Raw genomic sequence first — 23,882 nt, forward strand, 5'->3', positions numbered from 1 at the left:
CTTACACTTCCACATCAAAACTTCCTCTTCCGATTGCTCTTCTTTCTTCAATGACCAGAGGTGCAGGTCACGACAACTCATAACGTTCCTTGGGCGTTGGGATGGGGGAAGATAGGCATTGGTAATGACTTTTCTGTAACCTTTTGTTTAGCAGGCAAAGTGTTCCTGGCTTGGCAAGGTAGAATAAAAGCAACAAATCTGTAGAAAAATGTTGGTGACATTCAGAAGCATTATCTCTGCTCTTGCATTCAACTTTCCAAGCAACAAGTTTGGTTAGATGTTGTCTGGAGGTAGAAGTCCCCGCAATAGATGCTCAGTGCATTACAGGCCAGGATGGGGGATGAACACACGCAGGGTTCTTGTCAGTAGTGGTACAAGGAAGACTTTGGGCTGGATGTTTTCAGCTTTGTGTTTCAGATCTACATCCAGATCTTGACATCCAGATCTTGACAGATACCTATTACCTAACTTCTGCTCCAACATGAATCCCTGAAATGGTGAAAGAAAAACGTATAGCGTGTATGAGACTGAATGTGGTTTTGTAAAGGGGATCAAACATGTAGACTTGGGGTAGATAGCCTGAATGTTAAAAATTAAAATCATTTTCAACTCTTATGTTTGTGTTTGTAGAAGCAGTTGCATAATAGAACAGAAGTGACCCTGAAGTTAGGAATTAAAGCTGAGGGAATTAACTGATGGAGATAGGTTGGTTCCCCGACAGGACTGAAGGGAGATGTCTTCTGACGGGGGCTAGCAGACAATCTAAAGCCTTGTTCTTTTCCTTGATGTATAATCTGGCATTGGAAGTTTTTCCCCTGCCAAACTGGACAGTGGATCACACTTAGGGGTAGGAGCAGCCACCTAAAACCTCCTGGGTGCTGTGGGAGACCTTGTTCAGCTTCACAGACCGGCAAATCTGGGATTTGTAAGGCATATCCCTGGCAGTGAATTGAGAGATGCTTGTGGAATCGCTCCTTCCTCTGCAGGCAGGAGTGGCGCGCATATGGTTTACCTAATAACTCCCTGGTAAGCTCTGCACAGACCTTTCCTATTCTCCAAGCTCTGCTTTTGCTGTGGCTCAGGTCCTGCAGCAATTCACAGGAGGTGTGAAGGCTCACAGCATAGATGAGGGGAGGAGATTAGGTGCCTGTGGAGGGTCTTCAATCGCAACCAGGGCAATGTCAGGCTGCAGAGAAGCCCATTATGGTGAGCTAACAGTGTGGGCACACGGGCAGTGTATGCTGTGGCTTAAGAAATGCAACTCGGGGCTTCTGCTCTGCCTTCAGTGCAGCCCATAAAACCCCCAGAGGGCAGGCTTAGCTTGACCTGCCTGAGCTGATGGCTCCTTTCCCTTTACAGGGGCTCCCCTTTGAAAAAGTGCATTGTGGTGAAGCATCTGGGGAGGGAAGAGATAGTGGACGGGACGTGCAGCAAGTCTCCCCCTCTCAAAAGGCTGTGCCAGGATGTACAGGTATGCTCCCGGGGGCTGGAAATGGGGGTTCTTTGTTTTCTATAAGTCAGAGCCCAGCAAATCACTCTGTGAAACCACTGTAGAGCTTCCCTGGAAGCTCCTGTTCTCTGACTCCTGTTCCTGCTTTCTCCCTGCTTGCTGTTGTTGCTTTGTGAGAGGTATGAAGAATTGTCTTTCCAAGATCCCTTCCCTGCAGCTGTCGTTAACACCATCACTAGCTGCCAACCTGCAGGATCCCTGGAAGCACAGCAGGGTGCAGCTTCCCCAGGCTGGATGCTGCCAGGATGAGGACAAGATGTTTTCCTCTGTCCAGTGAAGAACCCTCTCATTTTAACCCTGTATCCATCTCCCCTTTCGTGCAAGGAGCAATGGCTTCCTGCACTGTAGCTGTGATGGTGAAAACAGGAGAGATTTGTTCTTGGGGCCTGAACCCAGGCCCAAGATAACAATTGTAAGCTGGGAATAACGCAGTCTCTGTGTAGCTGGCACAGGAACTGTGTCAGCTGTTGGGGCTGGGGCTTTCCCTTGCAACTGAAACGAGATGGAAGGATGTGGGCCAGAGACATGGTGAGATGGGGGTGGAAGGAGGAGAAGGTGTCAGGAGCCGTGGCATCCTGCTGAGCTCCTGGGGCTGGGCTCAGTCCTGCGGCACCTGGCAGCCAGGTACTGCCTTCATCCTCCCATCGCCACCCAGCACTAACAGTGCACTCCGTGTCACGTGGCATTGTCTTCTGTCCCTAAATGTTTGGTAATTAATTCACAGCAGTGCATCAAGTTACCCCTAGGTGCTGGGATGTGGCCCGTGCAGGCTGGCACTTGCCCAGAGATGTGTTTGGGGGATGCATTTGCCTGAGCTTTGGGCTCTGCTTTCAAAGGGAAGGTCCCTGCGCATCCTGGCACGAACCCAGCAGACGAAGTGTCTTTCAGTTAACTTTGCTTGTTCAGCTGTGTTAATTTTACTGGGGTGTCGCTCACTGTTTGCCAGCCTGGCCGTGTTATGCTGGCCTGCCTTGCCCCTTCTCTTGCTAGGAGAGGGGAGCTGCAGAGGGGTGGGAAGACAGGAGCAGGCCAGCATTTGTTGTGTTTCGCTAGCTGGGAAGCTGTGGTGAAGCCAGCCCCTGTGCTGCTGCTGCTTTTGGTGATGTGAGGCTACTGAGCAGCCTCCCGGGCGGAGGCAGGAGCAGGGCTGCCTGTTGTTACCCTCTGGGTCTTGCTGCTGTTCTTCTTCAGACACTTTATTAAAGATCGCCCTCCCCTGTGAGTGCACTTTTCCTGTTCCATTGCCTGTGTAACATGTCAGGGGGCTGTGTGCCTGCCCTGTGCCGTTGTACCCAGCGGGCCCTGAGACCTGCCTGGAGGTGACGGGTACCTGGGGAAGGTGATGGAAGTGGGAAGGCTGCTGCTTAGAGAGCTTCTCCTGGCCTGGGTGCTGGAGCGGTGCCCTCTCCAGCCTTCCAGGCTGACTTTCCAACTCCTTGCCTGCAAAGCCTGGTCTGGATCCTCCGCTTCTCAACCTTCACACCCTCTTTGTGGATTTTTAACAGGAAAAAAAGGCTGAGAGCTCACAGAGACTCCATCCCAAGGTATTTACGCACAGCTCTGCCTTTCTCCCCTCAGCACCTCCCCTCTCCAGCCCTCCACCTTTCTAACCGCTCCGGCTCCGCGTGGCCACACGTGCCCCCCTAATCGGGTTGCCAGCAGTTGCATGTTAGCGATAGATATCACTCGCTGCTTGGCTGCGGTCACCGGGCTCTGCCTCCCTCTGCCCAGCGGCACGGGAGCGATGGATGAGTGAGGTCGGGACGCTGCGGGGGCTGTGACGGCCTCTGGAAGGAGCAGCAGAGGGTGAGGAGGTGCGTGTGTGCAGGGCTGCTCGCCTGCCTTCCGCTTCCTCTTTACCAGGAGCAGTCCAGCCCCCTCGTTTTCTGTGGCAGCATGAAGGCCGCGTGGCACAGCGTGGGGTTAGCAGCCCAACTTTGCTGCCAGAAACAAATCTGCTTCTGTAAAGCCAGCTGAATGCACGTGAGCGTGCTGGCAAGGTGAAGCGCAGAACCACTTGGGTTTGCTGCCAGCACTAGGACGACGTTTCACCCCTTTTCCTCTAGAAGCAGTTCTCACAATGTGCTTCCCTTCGTCACAAGGCTGTCAGGAGTCGCCTGCAGCTCCCCAGCCCTGGTGGTGTGCTGGGGGCAGGAAGCCTGGGGCTCCAGGGCCTAACCCAGCGCCTGGAGCCTGCTCGTCCTGCAGCCTCAGGGCCCCACGTAAATCAAGCACGGGCCAGACAGTGTGGGTGCTCTGCTGGAGCACTTGGAGAGCCCAGGCCTGCATGCTGGGATGGGCTTCTGTTGATCAGCATCACCACGAGGCTCAGGTGTTCCCCAGTCCTGCTGGGGCCCCTCAGCATCAGCTGCCCCAGGGCCTTGCCAGCTTCCAAGTGGGATGCCTCCTGAGAGTGCTGGCTCCTGGCCTGGCTCCGTTGAGCTCTAGTTACCTAAAAACCTTCCTAGATCAGAGCAGCCCAGCTTGCCCAGCTCAGGTGTGTGGGGCAGCCCTCAGACTGCAGGCACCTTCATCTCTTCTCCGTCCCTCAGCTCTGGGTCTCCTTCCTTTTTAACCTGACAGCTTAATTGGGTCGGAGAGAGGCAGCACGTCCTGTTGGGCCCCCTGGTCTGGGAGCTGGGGGGCAGGCCTGGTTCCAGGGGCCGTGTGCTGCAGCTCTGACCTGCTCCGTGGGGCGGTGGAAGTTTGGTGCTGAAGCTGAGGGGGCCTTGAGGGAAGGATGCAAGAAGGGGACTGCTGGGCTGCTGTGAGCTGAGCTTGGGAGTGTTTGCTGTGGTGCCTTGCTGGGAGCTTGCTGATGTGCCCGAGGTGTGGAAACTTTTCTCCCAGGTAAAGAAAACCCAAACAGGTGCCCTGGGGATCTGCGAGAGCTTTCCAAAGGGACTCAGCTATGCTGTGCTGCCGGCAAAGGGCCGGAGCAGCTGGTGTTGCACCACGTGCGCAGGAGCCACACGCTGACCACCGCTGCCATGTGGCTGTGGGATCCCAGCGCCTCCAAACGGTGCGCGCACAGCTCTGGGGATGCAGAGAGTCACTGTGCCACCCCGTGGCTGCTCTCTGCACAGAGATGCTCCAGCTGAGGGGATTTTGGGGTGCAAGACTTGCAGCACTGGCATTTGCTGCCCTCAGGCTGCTCCGTGCAGCCTGCAGCTCAGAGCTGCTGGGATCCAGCTCACTGCTGAGGACCTTACACCCAAAAGTCCACCTGACTTGGTAGCTGCCACAAGCAGGCCACCGTGTCTGCTCACCCACAGCATCCCCCCAGAGCCAGAAGTTCCCTTTACCCCCTTTTTCCATCCTGCTTTGCTGGGGTGACATCCTCCTGTTTGCGTTTCTGCCTCTCGGACCGAAGGCACCCTCCAGCCCTGTCTGCTCACGGGGCAGTCTTGTCCGAGGGGCAGCCTGGGGGCTCTGCACAGACTGTCCCACCCCATGGATGGACCCTTGCTCTTCCCGGAGATGTGTCCCAGCTGTGAGCTGGCCTCTGGTGCTGCGAGGCTCAGGGTCAGCGTGCCTGGCCTCGCGGAGATGTGCGAAGCGGAGGCCTGCTCTCAGGCTGAGGAGCACTGCCCGCGCAGCTGTCCCCAGGCTCCTCCAGGGAAAGGAGAGAAGGTCAGGTGGATTTGGGTCTTGCACTGAACCGTGCCATTCCGGAGATGGAGCGAGCCAGCACGGCTCTCAGGGTGACCTCTACCCGTCACCCATGGGTGCTTGTACCCCCAATACAGCTCTGGCACCTTTGGGCAGTTGTTGCTGGGTGGTGTTGGAACAGTCACCTCTCATCAGGGGAATTAGCTTTAAATCTGCACATAACAGATTTTCTGGGCTGCAGGGCCAAGCAGTATGAGCCTGATGTGTTTGTGTTGGTGTCGGGTCGTGCTGCCATGGGGGTCACTGCCAGGTGTCTGGGACCAGGGGGTATGTGGGGTGCTGAGGCTCGCTGCTTTGCTGTCTGACTGCAGCTCGGAGGCAGGAGAGGGCCTGTTTGCTGGGGAAGCGCAGAGCAGCTGGAGCTGCAGCACCTCTCCTGGCCCCTCCTGAGAGGGGTTTGTTTGTGTTGCCAATGGTTTGGAAAATCTGCTTCAAGCCTTGCAGCCAGACGATGTTTAAAGGTTTTCCTTGCTGGCTGCAGGCTGAGAAAGGAGCTGCTGGAGTGGGAGTTACAGCTCCGATGCACGGTTTGCAGCAAGCAGCTTTGGGCAGAGGCCATGCTGTGAGTACTCTGGGCCAAGAGGGGTGACGAGGTTGGGTCTGCGGCCCCCTTGTCCCTTCTCTCCGCTTCTTGGGCAAGGGCTGTTCCTAATCCTGTGCTCTTCTCAGACCCCCTGGAATCCAGGCACGGACATGTGGTGGCACGAGCTGATGAGCGGTGCCAGCACGGAGTGCGAGCCTGAGTGGTGTGACTCGGAGGACAAACTCTTCATCCTCTACACCAGCGGCTCCACGGGGAAGCCCAAGGTATGCCTCACCCGCAATGCTGAGTTACAGCAGCGCCTCGGTGGTGGGAAACAGCGAGGGTTGTGCCCCGGGGGGAAGAGGAGCTGTGCAAGGGCTGTGCTGGTTGTCCTGCTCAGCTGCTGCTGGAGCTCAGGGGCCCAGTGGTGCTCAGTTTAGCCCAGGAGGATGAGGGCCTTGGAGCTCACCCTGACGGTGCTGTGCCTTCTCCCTGCAGGGCGTGCTGCACACCGTGGGTGGATACATGCTGTACACTGCCACCTCCTTTAAATACGTCTTCGATTACCAGCCTGAGGATGTGTACTGGTGCACGGCTGACATCGGGTGGATAACGGGCCATTCCTACCTCACCTACGGACCCCTGGCGAACGGGGCGACGAGTGTGTTAGTAAGTGCTGGGCAGCCTCTGGGTGCCTGACTCCAAGCAGTTAGAGGTGGTGGTGCTGAGCTGCGTCCCTGCGTTGCTCTGTGGCAACACCTCAGGATGTGCTTTTCTCCCGTGTGCAAAGCCCCATCACGCTGTCACAGTGTCACAGCGTGGTGTGCCCTGCACTGAAAGGTGGCAGTCCCCAAGGAAGATGTGGGTGGTGCTGGGGAGCACTAGGCTCCGTGAGGCTTCTGGGGGGGGGGTTAGTCTTGCAAATGCTCCCGTTTCTTTCCCTCAGAAATGCAAGCCTTGTGTACTGGGGAGCCAGGGTTGCTGCAAACTAATGTGGAAGCTGGACCAGGAGCCAGGGAGTGGTGTTACTGACATCTGATGTGGATCTGGCAATCTGCATTTAATTCCTCTGCCTGCATCTCCTTGGGCAGTGTACAAATCGGGAACCAGAGGCCTGTGTCCAAGACTCCCGTGAGGAAATGCAAACAGGGAAATGTCATGCTGGGAGAATCCTTCTTAGTAGGGTTCCGGGTGCTTTTGGTTGTGGTTCCATCACTGTGTCTGGACCGATCACCCTGTGCCACATGATACAGGCAGTGTCATTTGGGCTGATGGGACTGCGTCACTGTGAGAGCCACACAGCTGCCTTTGCTGGTAGGGTGTTTTGGGGAACAAGTGCTAGGACAGCAGCAGCAGGAGGATGCTAAATCCATCCCAAGGAAGCAGTACGAGGGGTCCTGGACTGGTTTCACGCCTGGTGCCCCTGGCATGCCTCTAAGGACACTGCTGGGGTCCAGCTGTTCTCAGCTGCTCCTGCTTGAGAAGGTGCCTCAGGTTGCTGGGAGGGAGCAGCAAGGATCAGCTGTGTCACTGCCCTCTCTCGCTCAGTTTGAAGGTGTCCCCACCTACCCGGACGTCGGGCGAATGTGGAGCATTGTTGACAAGTACAAGGTGACCAAGTTCTACACAGCACCCACAGCCATCCGGCTGCTGATGAAGCATGGGGAGGAGCCCGTTAAAAAGTGAGTCAGTCCCCACTGGCATGGGGGCCCCTGGCTCTGGCGTAGCTTCCTCTCCAAGCAGCGACTTCCCCACTGCACTTTCTGAACAAACCAAGACCTTTTGTCTTCAACCCAGCAACTTGCACGCTGTTTCTTTGTCCCCAGCACTCCCTGCAGCATGGCGCTCCAGAGCAGGTTCTTCTCTTTCACCATGAGCTGCAGATCAGCTTAGAGACTGCAGCTTTTCCCTGCTCCCCACCCGAAGCTCACAGAGATGAGCTGGGCCGGTAGCCCCTCTGTGCTGCAACTTGGCCAAAGGAAGGGAAGGAGCAGAGCCAAGTGGGATCTTGCAGACACCAAAACCACAGAGGTTTCTCCTCTTCCCCTATGCGTGAGGGCAGAGAAGGGGCTGAACTGTTGAAACCCCAAATACATTTGGGAGGCCCAGGGATTCCTGCAGGCTCTGCAGTGCCATAGGCTCACAGCTGCTTCCCTCTGTGGCCTGCTGAGCTCTTGCAAGCCCCCTCCTCTCTGCAGGCACAGCAGGAAGACTCTGAAGGTGCTGGGGACCGTCGGGGAGCCCATCAACCCTGAAGCCTGGCTGTGGTACTACCGCGTGGTGGGAGAAGAGAGGTGTCCCATTGTGGACACGTTCTGGCAGACAGAGACGGTGAGTCCTCACCTGGGTGTCTCTGGGACTTCTTTCCCTTGTGCTTCTGGCAGGAGCAGGGTGTCTTGGCAGGTTTGCCGTGATGTTCCTGTGGTGGTTCCTGTGGTGCTATGGGGACTAGTTTTGCTTGCCCAGGAGCTTACTGCTAGTGGCTGGCGTAGCCTGCAAGTGTTGGTTCCCCTTCTCTCTCAGGGCCTCAGAGAGTCCATGGGGAGACCTCAGAAGGGTCCCTGCCAAGGTCTGCCCTGAATCCTGCTCTCTGTTATTTCCACGAGGCTTTATGCCCAAACGTGGGCTCCCTGTCCTCCTCTGTGTCCTCCCCAACAGGCTGATATCACCTAGACTCATTCCTTTTTGCCTCCCTTTACAGGGTGGCCACATGCTGACATCTCTCCCTGCTGCCACCCCCATGAAGCCAGGCTCTGCTGTGAGTACTTCCCTTCCTCCCTGGAGGGAAGGATCCCCACTCCCTCTAGTTGGCACGTTACAGTGCCTGGTCTCACCGCCCTGCCTCCTTGCTGTTGTCCCCATGGCAGACGTTCCCCTTCTTCGGCGTGGTCCCTGCCATCGTGAATGAGTCGGGGGAAGAGCTGGAAGGAGAAGCAGAAGGCTACCTGGTAAAGATGGGCTGATCTCCCACACCCTCTCCTTGTCTCTCCCCCACCAGCTCCAGGACGTTCCTGGATCCGTAAGCACCTCTCTGCTCACCCTGGGCACCCTTTGGGTGGCAGGAACTGCCCTTACTGCCGAAACTCACCGGCAGTTCTGTGCTGTGAACGAGCTGTTCAACTGATCATAAAAACACCTGCACACACGGGCAAGGCAGGAGGAAGGGAACAACTTGTCAGCCAAGCTCCTTTCCTTATGCCAAGGGCAGAGAGACTTTCCCAATAGATTAGCGTGGGGCAGCAGCTGAGTGTCATCGCTCAGGGCTGCCTCTGCAGCATCTCTGTAGCTGCACAGCACTGCAAAGACCAGGTTATTTCCCTCCCTTGCAAAAGAAATAATTGATAAAATCCTTGGGGGAGACAGAAATCAGTGTGTATGGCCTTGACCTTTGGAAGAGCTGCGCAGTGAGGTGGTTTCCTCCATGTCCCCAGGAGCTGCAGAAGGGTTATGTTAAGCTCGACAAGCCCTGGAGCAGTGTGGGCACTGAACTTGCTGGCCACCGATGCTTGAATTAGATTCAGAAACACTGACTGACAGCAGAGGCCGAGAGCTGGCTTGGTTAAGAGTTGTTTTTGCTCCCACTGACTCAGGTTTGCATTTCTCATTGTAGGTATTTAAGCAGCCCTGGCCAGGAATAATGCGCACGCTGTATGGAAACCACCAGCAATTTGAAACCACCTACTTCAAGAAGTTCCCTGGGTACTACGTGACAGGTGACGGTAAGGTGGCCTGGGCGGCGTGTGGGTGCAGAGGCCCGAGGACAGCAATTAAAGTCTTGCAGTGCCCTGGCCTTAGGATCCCTTATCGCTTGCTCTGAGGACTGGCACTGCTTCCTCACGCTGTCGTTTCTGGTTATTTTTAGGTTGCAGGAGAGATAAAGATGGTTATTACTGGATCACAGGGCGAATTGATGACATGTTGAATGTTTCTGGTAAGAGCAACTTTTGTCTTCAGTGGGAGCCAGTGTGCTTTGTGACGCTAGTTAGAGAGCCACCTTGCTGTTGTGGGGGACAGCTCTGCACCTGTGAGCCTGCCCAGCAACCTGTCCCCAAGTCAGACAAGCCTGAAACTTGGTGACCCTGAATTAATGCCTCCAGACACAGTGCGCTGGAGGGAGGGAGCCTTCTGTAATCTCTTAGAGGAGGTCCTCAACCAGCATATGTGCTTCTGTGGTGGAGCATGTGGGGCCATGGGGACGGCAGTCAGGGAGGGCAGGACCTTGCGGTCTCTGATCCAACCTGTAGCTCCAGCTAGGGCTAACATCCAAGCTGCATCAAACCGCTCAGTGCTGAGCCCCAGAGACAGAGTTTTCCCTCCACATCCAGCTCCCTCTCAGCCTGTGCTTTGTTTAATCCTGCAGCCATAGACAACTCACAGACGTGTTAAAGAAAGGAGCCTAAAAGTGGGAGGGAGAACAGCCGAGGAGGTGGCCTTGCTCTGCAGCCTGCCCTCCTGGGAGGGATGCCTGGCAGCCTTCTGGGGCAGCCCAACCACTGCACTGCACTGCACTGCAACGAGTTTCTCCAGCTGTTTTCTCAAGGAACTGGAACCCGACCTCTCAAACCTACAGTGTGGGGCCTTTGGGGCTTGCAGAGCTCTTTCTGCCAGCTGCTGGGAGGCTGCAGGCCCCCAGCCCCACGCAGCTCTGCAAAGCCCTGCCTTTCTCCCTCCAGGCCACTTGCTGAGCACTGCGGAGGTGGAGTCAGCCTTGCTTGGGCACGCCGCTGTCTCTGAGGCTGCGGTGGTCAGCCACCCGCACCCCCTGAAAGGGGAATGTCTCTACTGCTTCGTGACCCTGAAGGATGGCCACGAGTTCACCAAGAACCTAGCAGATGAGCTGAAAAAACAAGGTAGGAACAGCCAAACGTCTGGTTGTGTAGCAGGGAGAGGGAAGGGCAGTGCTGGGTAGGCAGTAGAGGGGTTAAGGGCTTGGGCGCTGAAGGGTGCGTGTGGTCTGGGGAATGCAGCATGGACAACTGTGACAAGGTGCCCCCTCTGATTAGAGAGCACGGCTGGCAAAGACTAAAATTAGTTCTCCCGGCCTTTGGCTGCTCATGTGATGCCATCTCTGCCTCTCGGGAGCTGGCGGCCGCGCCGAGGACTGGGATAGCCAACGGGTTTTTGTTTGCAGCGGTGGGCATGGCTCCCGTGGCTCTCCCTGGTAGGCTGGGACTTGCACAGGAGCTGCTTGGTTGCTTTGGGTGGGAAAAGGGCACGTTTGCAAGCCTGACTCCTGCAGCCAGGAGATGCTGGCAGAGCAGAGACCAACAGGCAGTGTCTGAGCATCAGCTGTAGTGCAGTCCTCCTCAGGCCAGTGTGCTCCTGCTTTGGGTGTGCAAAGCAGGCAGAATGAGGTAACAGGCTTCATACAAAACACTTCAAATCCAGTCTGCTGTCCCCCGCTGCTGTAGTTAAATACTTCCCTGCCTAGGGTGGGGCTCCAGTGGTTTGTGCTCTGGGCTCAAGGCAGCTCTTACACTGCCATAAAGGGCTGCAGGAAATGCATCCATGGGAGTTTTGTCTCTGCAGCAATGCAGTAGTGAATCGGTGCTCTGTCAAAACAGTAACAGTGACTGCTACGGCCGTAATAGAGGGCTCTTGAAAACCGAGGAATGAAAACAGGAGTGCTCCTGTCCTTGGGAAGACGTGCTGTACCCCTGCTGGCACTGCAGGTCTTGCTGCCCCTTCCCACAGCTCTGAGGCTGGGTGCAGCCGCCCTGGGCCCTGCCCTGTGTGAGCACCGGTGGCTCCCCTGGGAGCTGTGCTCTGTGTGTCTGAGCTCAGTCAGGTCCTGCCTGAAGATGGTGTGGTATCTCCTTGCACCTACAACTAATTTTTTTCTCTCCCTTCACCCCTCCTCCTCCCTAGTCCGGGAAAAAATTGGACCGATAGCAACACCAGATTACATCCAGTATGCCCCCAGCCTGCCCAAAACCCGTTCAGGTAAGGGGTCCAGTTACTGTGCCGGGGAGGACTGAGCAGTTCCTGCCAGTGGAGGGGAATTGTCCCTGAACTGCTTGTCTGAGCCTACTCAGATCCATGGGGAGCAACCCCAGGGCAAGTGGGATGCTGGGGGTTTGGGCACCGATCTCTGCTAGGGCTGCTGAAGAGATCCTGAGCCCTGCTTTCCTTCTTTGGCTGTTTTCACAGGAAAGATCACCCGACGGATATTAAGGAAGATTGCCAAAAATGACAGAGATGTGGGGGACATCTCCACCTTAGCAAACCCGGGCATCATAAACCATCTTTTCAACAGCAGATGCGACACTAAACTGTAGGAGCATGAGCTGTCCCAGCTGAGCAGGGCTGTAGCAGCAGCGGTATCCTGATGAGCAGGTCCCTCAAATAACCACTGTCTGCCCTGGGAAAGAAACCCTCACCCCTTGAATCGAATGTACAAATATTAGAGACGAAGCAAAGGCTGGCCCTGGAGAGGCAGCATCTCGTGGGCATGCCCATGCCTTGGAGGAGCACGCGTGTTGTGTTGCAGGTGGGAATCCTCCACCTGAGGTTCAGCCTCGTTCACACAGGGACTTGTGCTCCTGTTTTTCGTCACCTTGTTCTTGATTTATTTTTATTTTTGTTCTTTTTGGGAGGGGAGATGGGGTGTTAATTATTAACTTTATGTAGTTGAGGGGCCCTGGTGTCTTCCCCTTAGTGGGGAGGAACTGGGGGGTTGTAGGGGAAGTGGTACTGGAGTTAGTTAATGCAGGCAGACAAGGGAGGTTCATCTGTCACTGCCCACACACTGAGTAAGCTTCCTTTTCTTCTCAGACTGCTGTGAGCTGAGTGAGGAAAGACTTAAACACTTTCACATCATAACTACAACTGAGTTTTGGTCTTGCACCCACTGTCCAAGCTGGTTGCTAGCAGAGGTCCCCTAGCCTGAAAGGGAGTGAGGCAAGGCTTGAGGGAGCTCTGTGCTTTCGGTGGATTTTATAAAGCTCTCTTACACCATCTTACACCAAGATCTGCTGCATCTAACGGGGTGGTGGCAGCTCGTTTATTTTTCACAGCCCAGGCTCCTTTGCTCTGGCTGTGGAAGTAAGGAGCCAGAGGAAAGGGGCTTGATCTGACATGCTCCACAGACCTCTACTGCCACCAGCTGTGGGCTCAGCCTGGCAGAGGTAGCACAGCCCAGGGTAGGGGTGGGTGCTGCTGCTACCAAAGCAAGCAGGGACACAAAACTGGCCCCAGGCACCTTTCCCACTGCAGGCAACCCATCTGTGGGTTACAGTGCGCCACCACCCTTGCTACAGCAAAGAACCCAAGGCACCACACAGGTCTGTGTTAGTCCTAGGTGATTCCTCATCAGGGAAAAAAAATGTTTAAAGCCACCTCTTGCTTTAATCTGGCATGGCTTTATGGTGATGAGAGAAAACACCTCCAGAGTCTGAGCATCACCAGGGTACTGCCACAGCCAACGTTTCCTGTTCAAATCGCTTACACTGACCTCCAGCCCTGGGCTGCGCTGGGAGCTACTTCCTTGTACTGTCTGTAATGAAATCACAGGTGAGCTGTTGGAATTTCTGCACTTAAACCAAAGGAGAAATGGGCTTTAAATCTTGCTGCAACACCTGTTTAGCAAATGCCACCCTACAGCCTTTGCCTGTACCCTGAGCTGACTTTTGGCTGGGCTGGAAAGGAGGAGGTGACTCTTCTAGGGCTCAGGGTTGTTGCAGGTACTCTGAGGGCTGTTGTCCAAGCCTCATTTCTTACCTGCTGCTCTCACCGGCATGGTACGTGTCTGTGATCTGTAATGTCAGTCATGTCCTGTGTGCCACCCACTGCTCTGTGCCACCTCACTGACAAGAATTCCTACATCTGCTCTCCTCCTATGTTACTATGGGTCTGCTATGTAATTTTGGCTGGAGACAGCTAGAATTCTATGCAAAATGGAATAAAATGCAAGGAAACAAAATGGAAGCGGGCTTAGAGCACGTGAGGGGGTTGTAGGTGCTTGTCTGGGGGGGAGGCTGGGCTGGTCAGAGGGTGCTTTTGGACCTAGGGGCTAGAGGCAAGGTGTGCGCTGGAAGCCAGGAGCATTGTGGTGCAGAACCTTGTCCCTGCACCAGGGCTGGCCCCTGGCAGCTCTCCTGGGCTCTGGGCTGTACCGGGGGAGGTGATGAAGGCTGTGGCTGGCTGTGCTGTCCCCTGCCCTGGGCAGAGGGCAGAAGCTCCAGGGCCAGAGCCTGGGCCTTGGCTTCTCACGGGTTCCCAGCCAACGTTGCTCCAACAAGGTGCAGGGGAAGCACGAGGCTGTGTCACCCACCAGCCTGGGGCTTCACCTGGGTACACTGACAGGCAGCAGCCTCTGCACCCGCTGCTCCTCTGCACCATGGTCCCCAGCCTCACCTTCAGCTCAGCCTTCCCAGGCTCAGCTTCCCAGGGAAGCTCCAGCGCTTGCATCCCGCCTCTCCCAGCTGCTGCTAACCTTGTGCTCTTGCTGTGCATTGCTCCAGCAAACTGCATGCCCCCAGGCCAAGGGTTTCCTCCTGGAGAGCATTCACCCCACACCAGCAGCTGCTTGTGCTGGGCTGGGGCTGCAGAGGTGGGTGCCAGGACACATCCCCAACACAGAGCTGCACAGCCTCGCAGTGAGCAGAGCAAAAACTGCCCCTACAATAAAGGGTCGTGTAAGGTCTGGGCACAGGTGTGCAGCTGCCCAAAAGCCAGGCCTAGCCCAGGAGCTGCTTAAAGGCTGAGCTCGGCTCCTGCCAGGTGGGAGAACAAAGGATAACAAGATGCTGAGGGGCTCCAGCGAGCCCTCAGCTGCTGCTAGGGCTTTTTGGATCAAACTGGGCTTTGCAGGGGTCATGTCAAGCAGAACCAGCTCCCTAGAGTCCCAGCAGTGAGTTCAACCATCTGACTAGAATGCCTGTGAGGAGGTGCGGGTTGTCTGAGCAGCCCCAGCAGCTTCCCCCAGAGCCTCAGGTGCAGCTCAGCGCTCTGGGTGCCCACACAGCTGGGGGCAGCTGTGCCCATGCCCCCCAGCTCACAGCCGTACCCATCCGTGAGCTGGGTCACTACAATACAGCCAGCAGTGACAGCCTGCTCTAGCTGTAACCCCAAGGACACAAAATGCCATCGTGTCAACGCTCTGGGCACCCTGCCACGAGCTGGGCACCCCCTTCCCATGGCTCCTGTCAGACAAATCTGCCCCCAGACCGCTGTTCAGATTGAACGTTACATTTTAATCTCCATTTGGGGGTAATCAACCCCCCCAACATGAACCCCACCGTGGGGGTTGTGGAATTAGCCACAGAACTGAACCACTGCAAAGTGCCAGGTTAGTGACTGAAGCACCCCGATGGCTGGGTGGCCGCGCAGCCTGCGAGGTCATTCCTCAGGAGCAGTGGCTTTACTGGTGCCACTGAAACAGCAGAGCTCAGGCTGCCCGGGTGCTTAACCAGGGCACTTCCTCAGCTGAGGAATGGCTGGGGGGGAAGAGGGGTGTGCTGGAGGGAGCGGCTCGAGCTCAGGGGCTGGAGCGCCCGCGCTGTTCCCATTGAGTCAGGAAACCTGGAGGAAGAGATGTGTCCCACCCCCAGGGATGGTCCCACAGTGAAGCCAAGCAAAGGTGGTGGCCGTGGTGGAAGCTTGGCAAAGTTAAACCAGGGCTGCTGGCTGCTGTGCAGGAGCCACGAAGATGCTCAGACACAGGGGAAGGTGGAAATCTGAGCAGCAGCACCTGAGCAAGGGCTGGAGGGGCTAGGGACAGGCAGAGCTGGTCTCCAACCTTTGCCATGGCAAGCAGCAAGACGGAGGGGAGGCACAAGGGGCCATGAGTCCCACAGCTGAAGGCTGCTCCTTGCACCTCCACCTTCCTCCTCCCCTTCCCTGGCCTTTGTGTTTCGGTGTCTGCAGACAGTGCAGCACGAACCCAGGTCCAGCGCAAGTTTGGGGCAGGGCAGGGTCACCCTCTGACACCCCATCCCATGCCCGTCCCCAGCCCGTCCCCCCCTGTAAGTGTACCCTGAGGAAAGCAGCTCAGCGGCAGCTCAGCCCTGGGGGCAGTGCAGGGGGGCGTTCACACCAGGTAGGGGGTGTCCAGCACAGCCACCCCGGCCGCCACCCCGCCATCTGCATGCTCCACTGCCTTCGTCCGCAGGAGGTGGCCGGCCGCCTCGTTCATCACCAGCTCCTTACCATGCCTGCAAAGAGAAGGGCAGCTGGAAAGCACGGGTGGAGCAGAAAGCCCACGGCATTTCTACCACCCTGGACAGTTTGAGCCATGTTCCCCTTCTTGGCTGGGGCACTGCAGGTGGAGTGCTCTGCTCGTGAGCAATGCTGGGCTGCACGTGCTGCCGGAGCGCTTTTGTTTTAAATTGTACAAGAGCTTTAATCTACAACCTATGGAAACATCTGTGGGCCCAAGAGAGCTTTAAAGAAAAGCAGCAGCTATTCAGGGTTGGGCACAACCACGTTAAGCCATCTGATATTTCTGAGCTGGCCAGAAAAACGTGGCTGCATGCAGGTCCCAGGAGGTCCCCCCAGCGACCAGGGACGGGATGGTCCAGCTCACACCAGTAACCACCAGCTCTGCGGCCAAATGCAGAGCTCAGAAAGCTGCTGGCAGGTACAGAGACTGAACAGCCACATCTGTCCCGTCCCTCCCCTGGGACACCTGCCCTGCTGCTGGGCTCAGGCAGCCGAGGGAAGATGTTCCCCTGCAGCAGGGACACGAACCGCCCCGTACCATGAGCTAATTTCTCACCTGACATAAACGCCAAAGATACCAAGCTCTGAGATGCACTCGGATGCTTTTAGGGGACTGTGAGCCCTCAGCAAGTAATTCCTTGTTGGCTGTGGCTGGATCTTATCCATCAGGATGTAGGAGGTTCTCTCAGGGCTGTCTTTGATCTTCTCCAGAACCTGCCTGAGCTCTTCGCCGTAGAGGTTGTTCCCTGAGCACAGGACGGGCAGGTCAGGCGCTTCCCAGCGCAGCAGAAGCCGTTTGCCCCAGCAGCCCGAGCAGATGCAGTGCGTGCCCGTGCTGCCCGTGTTCCCCCCCAGCTCTGGGACCTGGAGCAGCGCTCCCTCGCTGCTGTGACCTGTCCCCACGGCCAAAGCAGCTACAGGCTGTCCGAGCCCTGAGCCACACCAAGACCCCACTGCAGCTCATACCTCCGCCTTCCCGCTGCGGCTTCAGCACAAACTGGTCAGGGTTGGCGATAGCTGTAGCAGCTATCTTGTCGCCCTCCTCACCCTGGCAGGAAAGGAGGCAACAGCAAAGCATCAGGGATGAGCAGGAGCTCCTCGATGGACTGCTGTGAGCAGGACCACCAGGCTCCTGAGGCCACAGCAAAGCCCCCTCATGCTTCTTAACCAAGGAGGAGCGCCGCACGTGCCAAGAGCGCGCCTGCACCCTTGCTCCTGCCCCACTCACCACATCCAGCGAGTAGAGCCCGGCAAACGTGGCTCGGATGCGAGCAATGGCCTCGGTGCGGCCGGGCAGCAGTTTCTCCAGGGTGCCCGGCCGGCTCAGCTCCTGCTGCACCTTCTTGGTGCCGGCCAGCTGGGTGGCAATGTCGGGGCACTTCACTGCCCTCGACCTCTCCAGCAGCAACCGCGCCTCCCAGTTCTGAGAGAGAGGGAGAGCGACCAGCCCATCAGAGCCAGGATCTCTCCTCCTTCCTCTTCAGTTTTTGACAGAGAGACAAGCCCTGCCTGGCAGGGACGGGAATAGCGTGCTGGAGACAGGGGGGCACACGTGGGTCTGCCACTGCCCCGGGGAGCAGCACAGCCAGGCTGCTCCATTGCCTTCCCCTGCGCTCCCCTCCCCAGCTCGTCCAGCCAACAGCACCATCTGCCCTGTGTTATTACCACCTGCAGCCAATAGCCCTAGTGCCCAATCGAGGACAGAAAATTATTTGTAGTTCAAGCCTAAACTCTTTAAGCAGGCGCTAACCCGTGTTAACCGGTATCACACAGCCACAACTCAGTGCTGCAGATGGGGTGACCACAGGAGCGGTAACTGGAGAAGGATTCCACTCCTTTTTGTTATTACAGGAGCATTGCACCAGCAGCAAAGATGTGTCAGCTTCCCAAAGCTGCTTGGGTGGGACTGACCCACCTGGGGCAGGACCACAGGGTGTTCCAAACCCTCTGGCACTGCCAGAGTGTTTGGGAGCAAGCAGTAGGTGCTGACCTGCTGATCGTAGTTTTTCGGCACGTAGCCCTCTCTGTAGTACACCACTGCTACCTCCTGGCCATCCCTGGAACAGAAAGCAGCAGCCATCAGAGCCAGCAGCCACCAAGGGGGGGCTGCCAGGGCTCAGCCAGCGTTTGCCCCTTCTGCTTGGCCTCCCGGGCTGCTCTGCTCCTCCTCGAGAGCACACCAGCCTGAGGCACGGGGAGCTGGCACCAGGCCTCTGCCCTAACCAACACCTCGATAATTCAGGCGCCCAGCCCAGGAGGGAGGCGAGAACCTCATTTTTTAGTAGCCTTGCGTTCTTGCAGCTGGGGGGGGGAACAGGATCCTTCCTGGACGGCGATTCCAGGCAGGACACAGCAACCTGCCCCAGAGCAGCCTGCCAGGCAGCCGCGGTGCCATGCACCCGAGCCTCACCCGCAGCAGCGGAGCGCGGGCAGGGAAGGCAGCACAGACGCTGCCGCAGCCCAGCAGCAGGACGTAACGGCATTGACAGCGAGACAGGATGCTCTGGGGGAAGTATCTGCAAATACTTTCTCCCTAACTGTCTGGTGATGACAAACGTTCGTTAGTTAAACATGGCAGAGGCGCCAAAGGTCACAGCATGGAAAAAAAAATAATAAAAGTCAGCTAACAAGAGGAAAAACATTGGCAGGAAACCAATCTTCCCCGTGCGGCTGCAAGCACGTTAGCCTGGGAATGGGACAAGCGACACGCCTGGGATCAGCTGCCGGCACGGGCAGCCCTCCGCGGGGCGTGGGCGAGACCCTGAGAGCGCTCAGAGCCAAGGGAGGCCGCAAGGACGCGCGGCGCTTCCTCCTCGAGCATGGGTAACCCAGCCCTGCTGCCGGCAGGGCATCACGTGAAGGCCCAACAGGAAGCGCCTCGGTGGAAACCTCTGACAGAGCCAGGGTTTCTCACTGCGTGCGTACGTGGAGGAAGAGGAGACCATGCAGAGCTCAGGAGGCTGCGGTTTGGAGGAGGGAAATGGGGTTTCCAGCTGTAAGGGACTGATGTGTATGTGCAAAATCCTAGCACAGTGAAAACAAAATCACTTCGGCTCTAAGGGAATTAGCAGCAGCAGCACAGAGAAGCAGCACATTCTCAGAACGCCACTATTTACACTCAGAACTATGTCACTGGCTCCGACTGAACACTGCCAGGTAGAACCCTGAGTGCCAGCACAGGGCCGGGAGCACACTCAGCTCGTACTCACATATACAGCCTCCTGGCATCGTCCAGGGAGCCCTTCTCAAACACGTCTCGGAAGCGCTTCCTGATGACCCGAATGTTCCTGAAAGAGGAGGGGGACAGTCACACACCAGGCTGGGCACGGAAGCGCTCGAGGAGGAAATCTCAGGTGGAAGCAGCACGGAGCTGCTGCTCCTTCACCAAGCTCCTCGGCACACACCCCATGGAGCAGGCAGGTCACAGCAGCTCCTGCTGCCCGCACCCAACCCGTGTCCCCAGGCCAAACGCCGCAGGAAGCGGAGCCTGTGCGAAACGCCTGCGTTCACCTTTCACCTCCTGAAGCATTTCTACTGGAAGCCAGGAGTCGGCTTTTTTATCCCTACAGGACAGGGTCGCTCACTGCCGGCTTCCCAGCAGCAGGCGTTGTGCTCCCTGTGGCCACCTTGTATCGTCCTTCTCCACACAGCGGCAGTGTGGCCCCGCAGACCCCACTGCTGGTGGGGCCAGGGTTCTCCCCAGCTCAGCCTCCGGGCTCGAGCTCCTCAGCCCCCCGTTCTCCAGCCCTTCGCCCCACAGACCCACTTTGCACAGATCCTCCACAGCGGGCTGGAAGCTCCGTTAATGAAGCTTTTATGAAATACCCTCTGCCCAGTCCCAAGCTAGAGTGAGCAGGGCCCCATTAGCCCCACTCTGCTCCTTGCTGACTGGCCCACGGGACTGCTGGTCCCAGTGTGCTCTGAGGACTGCACGGGCACACCCTCAGCAAGGAACCAGCCCCGGACACCAGAGGCTTTGGAGGCTGCTGGTGCTTCCAGCAAAGAGCCAGTGAGGGGCTCTGGGAGGCTTGGGCGAAGACAAAGGGGGGTGCTGCGGCTAGGCAGGAGGCCGGCAAAGGAAGGCTGGAAGACCCTGGAGGGCAGAAGGTGAAGGCTGCCCCATTACCCACCAAGGCGTGCCCCCTCATAGCCTCAGAAACCATGACATGTTCTGGCTTCACCCTCGGGTAGGTGACTGCGTAAGAAGTGGACGGACTCTGCTTTACCTGTTCCAAAGCTCATTTTCCACGCATCTCTGATCAAAGATATTCCTTTGGACCTCCTCCACCAGGAACATCACCACAGCACTACAAAAGATACCCAGAACACCATTAAACCCACAGACCCTGCACCCAGGACCCCCACCCACTGATCTCCGTGATCCAGGCTTCCCGCACGGCTCCCGCAAGCCTCCTCCAGAGTTTCCACAGGCACAGGGAGCGGGACAGATCCTGCCTGATTACCACACGCTGGGCACGTGCACAGAGGGGAAGGCAGGAGGAAGCTGAGCTCTGCACAGGGCTGTTACCCCGACAGGCACCGTCCACAACGCGCAGATGTAAAGCCAGGCCGGGCCTCCTCACCTCCGTGAGCCGTACAGCTCCCAGGCCTTGGCAATGCCCGAGGCCAGCCCCTCGGAGGGGTTGTTGGGCAGCAGCCGTGACGCCTCCTCGGCCATCCCCAGCTCCTTGAGCACCCGCCTGCGGAACGAGAGCGGCTGCCAGTGCCTGGCCGCGGGCAGCCCCACGGGGCCGGGACGGGGCACAGGGCCACGGCCGCTCCCTCACCCGTGCACGGCGGCGGTGCGGGAGGCCAGGCCTCCGAAGCTGGCGGCGATGGTGTTTATCTCGATCTGCTTCAGCGCCGGCGCCCCGGGCGCCCCGCAGTCGAACATGTAATCGGAGCGGTTTATGCCTAAAAACACGGACTGAGGCGGGGGGGGGGGGAGGTGAAGTGGGACCCACGCCCACCTCCGGACCGGCCCCACGGTTCTCCTGCTGCCTCCAACCACACGCCCCTGTGGTGGCCAGGCCCCAAGACCCTCCCGGGGCAGATCTGGCTGCCCTCACGCTGACCGACACCCACACAAGGCGAGCCTGGGGGTGCAGGGGCTTCTTGGAGCCCGCAGCCCCCTCAGGCCCGCAGCAGGCATGGCCCCAGTGCCCTGCAGGTCCCGGGCGGCCACGTCCCAGCCCTCGCCCAAGTCCCCACACGCTACCTGCGCCAGTCCTTCCTCTAGAACCTGCAGGTGGATCCTGAAGAGCCGGGCCGTGAAGTCATCGACCTTGACAGTGCTGGAGGAACAGCAGGACCACGTCAGCCCCCTCGCCGGGGGAACAAGAAAATCAGATCCCAAGACTGCTGGAGTTACGTGAGGACAAATAAAGCAGAAAGGAGAAGGTGCCTGCCGAGGGCAGGAGCGCACACTGCACCCCTCAGCTCGAAAGACAGAGGCAGATGGAAGGCACAGATGCCTGGAGGGTGACAAACACTTCCCAATTAACGTACCTCATTAAACACAGTTAAGCCCAAAGCGTTACCTGGCCAGAGTGCGCTCCAGGAACTCCCCGTCCTGGCTGATGGCGTCCACCAGCAGGTTGAAGTCCTGCTGCACGGCGTACGCTTGCTGGAACAGGGCGCTGGGCACGGCCGAGGGCAGCAGCGTGAAGGGCGCGTAGCTCACCACCTGCGCGCGGGGAGCAGAGGCAGTGCCACCCGGAGCGCCCCCGACACCGGCCGAGGCCCACCCGGCGCGAGGCTGCAGGTGTTCGGAGGCCGGGGGAGGCCGGGGGAGGCCAGGCTTACGTCGGAGGCGTTGGGCTCAGCCTCGGTGCGCATCAGCACGCCTTCCAGCAGCGCCGCGTCCACCGCCGCCAGGGCTGCCCGGCGCACGGCCGCCTCGCCGCGCAGCACCGTGTCCCACAGCCCCGCCATGGCTGGGGCACGGCAGCGTCACCCGCCGGCCCCACACCGCTGGCGGGGGGACACCCGCCGGCCCCAAGCCCAGGGTCCCAGCGCGGGGGGTGGGGGGCAAGGAGCGGCAATGCCTGCCCTGCCCGGTGCCCCACAGAGCCCTTGCCCTGGCTGCACGGCCCCTTGCACCCCACAGCCCGCTGCACCCAGCCCCCTGTAGACCCCCGGCATCCCGCAGCCCACTTGTGCCCCATAGCCACCTACAGCCCCCCTGCACCCCACAACCCCCTTGCACTCTATAGCCCCACAGTCCCCTATAGCCCCCCTGAACCCCACAGCCCCACAGTCCCATACAGCCCCCTGACCCCCATAGCCTACCCAGTACCCTGTAGCCCTCCCGGACCCCAGGGCCCCACCAACCCCATAGCCCCCCTGCGTCCCACAGAGCCCTGTACCACCCACCCAGTCCCCTATAGCCCCCGTACCCCATACCCCCCCTGCACCCCATATCCCACCCCGTCCCGTACAGCCCTCCGGGACCCCACGGCCCCGCAGTCCCTACAGCCCCCCCACACCCCACAGCCCCCTGCCCCCTATAGCCCACCCAGTCCCCTATAGCGACCACAGGATCCCATAACCCCACCATACCCCCCCTGCACCCCACAGCCCACCCAGTCCCCTGCAGCCCCCCCAGACCCCGTGGTCCCACGGTCCCCGATGGTGCCCCTGCACCCCACAGCCCCCGCACCCCACAGCCCCCATAGTCCCCATACCCCCCTATAGCCCCCATACCCCCCTATAGCCCCCATAGCCCCCACAGACCCCCGAGCGCCCTCCCACCACGCCCCCGCCCGTCCCGTACCTGCTCCCTGTGCTCCCTGCCCGGCCCGCCCCCACCCCACGCTGATTGGCCGCGCACCGCTTCCCGCCCCGCTGATTGGCAGCCGGCGGGGGAGAGGGGCGGGGCTTGGGGCGTGCGTGCGCGCTGGGCCCAGGAGGCGGGGGCCGGGGCCGGACGGCCTCACGCGGCCTCGCCTCCGCCGTGCGCCCGGGGCTCCTTTTCCTCCCTTCGGTCGGGAGCTGTTGGTCCCTGCCGTAATTAACGCCATCGGCTTAATTAATCAGCCGTGGGTGCGGAAGGGGAGGTCCGGAGGGCCTGCGGCGTCAGGGGGAGGGTAAATGATAAAACACGGCGGGCTCGGGAAGCCTTTGGCTCGCTCCGCGCAACGAGAGACGAACGCCAGCAGCTGGGCCGGCCCCCAGATAGCGGCCGGCGGGGCGAGGGGAGCAGCGCCCGGTGCCCGCAAACCTCCTCTGGCCGCCAGCGAGCCCAGGTGGGGCTGGGGCTCCGGGGCTCCGGGGCTCTGGTGCCGCCTCAGCCCTCGGAGGCAGCCCGGGGCTCGGGCAGTGGAAACTCAGCACAGCCCCGGCGGGGAGGGAATGCAGGAGGGAATAAAGCTCGGAGGGGAGCCGAGGCCGCTCTCCCTGTTCCCCAGAGCAGCCCCGTCCTGTGCCAGGGTGCCCGCGGTGTGCCCAGGGCCCGGGTGCGCGGGGTGCGAGCCGTTGGATGCGGCGCAGCTGGCGATGGGTGCCCGGCCCTGCCTTCAAAGCAGCGCTCGTCCTCCGCGCTTGGTTCCACGGATACCCCGTGAAAAAGAAAAGTGAAAAAAAAACAAAAACATTCTGCTTTGTTCTTCCAGCTGCAGAGAGACCAATTCCTGGGGCTTAGGCCGATGGTCTCGTATCTCAAGGTATTCGAGTGCTGCTGCTGACGTGCGTTTTGCAGTAGAGTAGTAGCGGAGCCGCTGGCCTGACCCCACGAGCTGAGGGGGTGATGTGTGTGACACCAGCCAAATAAAGACAGAACAATAGGGCTATTTTTGTGGGCAGAGCTCAGAGGGCTCCCCCGGGAGCCCAGCCCCTCACTGGCCCGTCCCGCAGGAGAAAAACAAGGCAGAGCTCCCGGGCCCTGGCTTCTCTGTCGTATGAATGCCAGCTTCAGCATGGGTATGAAAGAAATCTATTGTCTCTGAGGCCTCGTTTCAATGCGAAATGCTCTGCTAAAGCCAGCAATCTTAAACCCCCCACACGTGTGCCTATTGT

At 58.6% G+C, this 23,882-nt stretch overlaps 2 protein-coding genes across 3 annotated transcripts in view; one reads left to right on the forward strand and one right to left on the reverse strand.

The window, feature by feature from the left end:
* Positions 1-13,640, forward strand: part of ACSS2 (acyl-CoA synthetase short chain family member 2) — a 34,022-nt gene extending 20,382 nt beyond the window's left edge. The window contains exons 7-20 of one of the 2 annotated variants that reach the window (XM_035343945.1): positions 1,360-1,471; positions 3,016-3,054; positions 5,852-5,989; positions 6,204-6,374; positions 7,254-7,387; positions 7,904-8,036; positions 8,407-8,463; positions 8,573-8,653; positions 9,316-9,424; positions 9,568-9,636; positions 10,379-10,555; positions 11,574-11,648; positions 11,856-12,832; positions 12,965-13,640. In XM_035343945.1, the coding sequence (XP_035199836.1) occupies positions 1,360-1,471; positions 3,016-3,054; positions 5,852-5,989; positions 6,204-6,374; positions 7,254-7,387; positions 7,904-8,036; positions 8,407-8,463; positions 8,573-8,653; positions 9,316-9,424; positions 9,568-9,636; positions 10,379-10,555; positions 11,574-11,648; positions 11,856-11,983 (1,423 nt within the window). In that variant the 3' untranslated portion in view covers positions 11,984-12,832; positions 12,965-13,640. The remainder of the gene's footprint in view (positions 1-1,359; positions 1,472-3,015; positions 3,055-5,851; positions 5,990-6,203; positions 6,375-7,253; positions 7,388-7,903; positions 8,037-8,406; positions 8,464-8,572; positions 8,654-9,315; positions 9,425-9,567; positions 9,637-10,378; positions 10,556-11,573; positions 11,649-11,855; positions 12,833-12,964) is intronic. The other variant, XM_035343946.1, reaches the window with a different exon arrangement.
* A 2,003-nt stretch (positions 13,641-15,643) lies between these two features.
* Positions 15,644-22,662, reverse strand: GSS (glutathione synthetase). The gene is made up of 13 exons (XM_035343947.1): positions 22,642-22,662; positions 21,672-21,802; positions 21,407-21,552; positions 21,085-21,160; positions 20,654-20,793; positions 20,450-20,566; positions 20,093-20,173; positions 19,076-19,153; positions 17,857-17,923; positions 17,095-17,289; positions 16,833-16,914; positions 16,423-16,612; positions 15,644-15,859 (listed from the first exon to the last, which is right to left on the reverse strand). The coding sequence occupies exons 2-13, from the start codon at positions 21,798-21,800 to the stop codon at positions 15,736-15,738; spliced, it is 1,425 nt and encodes a 474-aa protein (XP_035199838.1). The 5' UTR covers positions 21,801-21,802; positions 22,642-22,662; the 3' UTR covers positions 15,644-15,735.
* Between the last annotated feature and the right edge of the window lie 1,220 nt (positions 22,663-23,882).

The sequence above is a fragment of the Oxyura jamaicensis genome, chromosome 20 (assembly GCF_011077185.1).
Source record: "Oxyura jamaicensis isolate SHBP4307 breed ruddy duck chromosome 20, BPBGC_Ojam_1.0, whole genome shotgun sequence".
In the NCBI taxonomy this organism is placed as follows: Eukaryota; Metazoa; Chordata; class Aves; order Anseriformes; family Anatidae; genus Oxyura; species Oxyura jamaicensis.

Excerpts from the sequence above, each read along its gene's own strand:
- GSS (XM_035343947.1), bottom strand. The coding sequence starts at position 21,800 with ATGGCGGGGCTGTGGGACACGGTGCTGCGCGGCGAGGCGGCCGTGCGC. Across the intron at positions 17,924-19,075 it reads GATGCCAGGAGGCTGTATAT|GGATGGCCAGGAGGTAGCAG; the intron begins GTGAGTACGAGC and ends TTTCTGTTCCAG. Across the intron at positions 17,290-17,856 it reads CGAAAAACTACGATCAGCAG|AACTGGGAGGCGCGGTTGCT; the intron begins GTCAGCACCTAC and ends CCTCTCTCTCAG.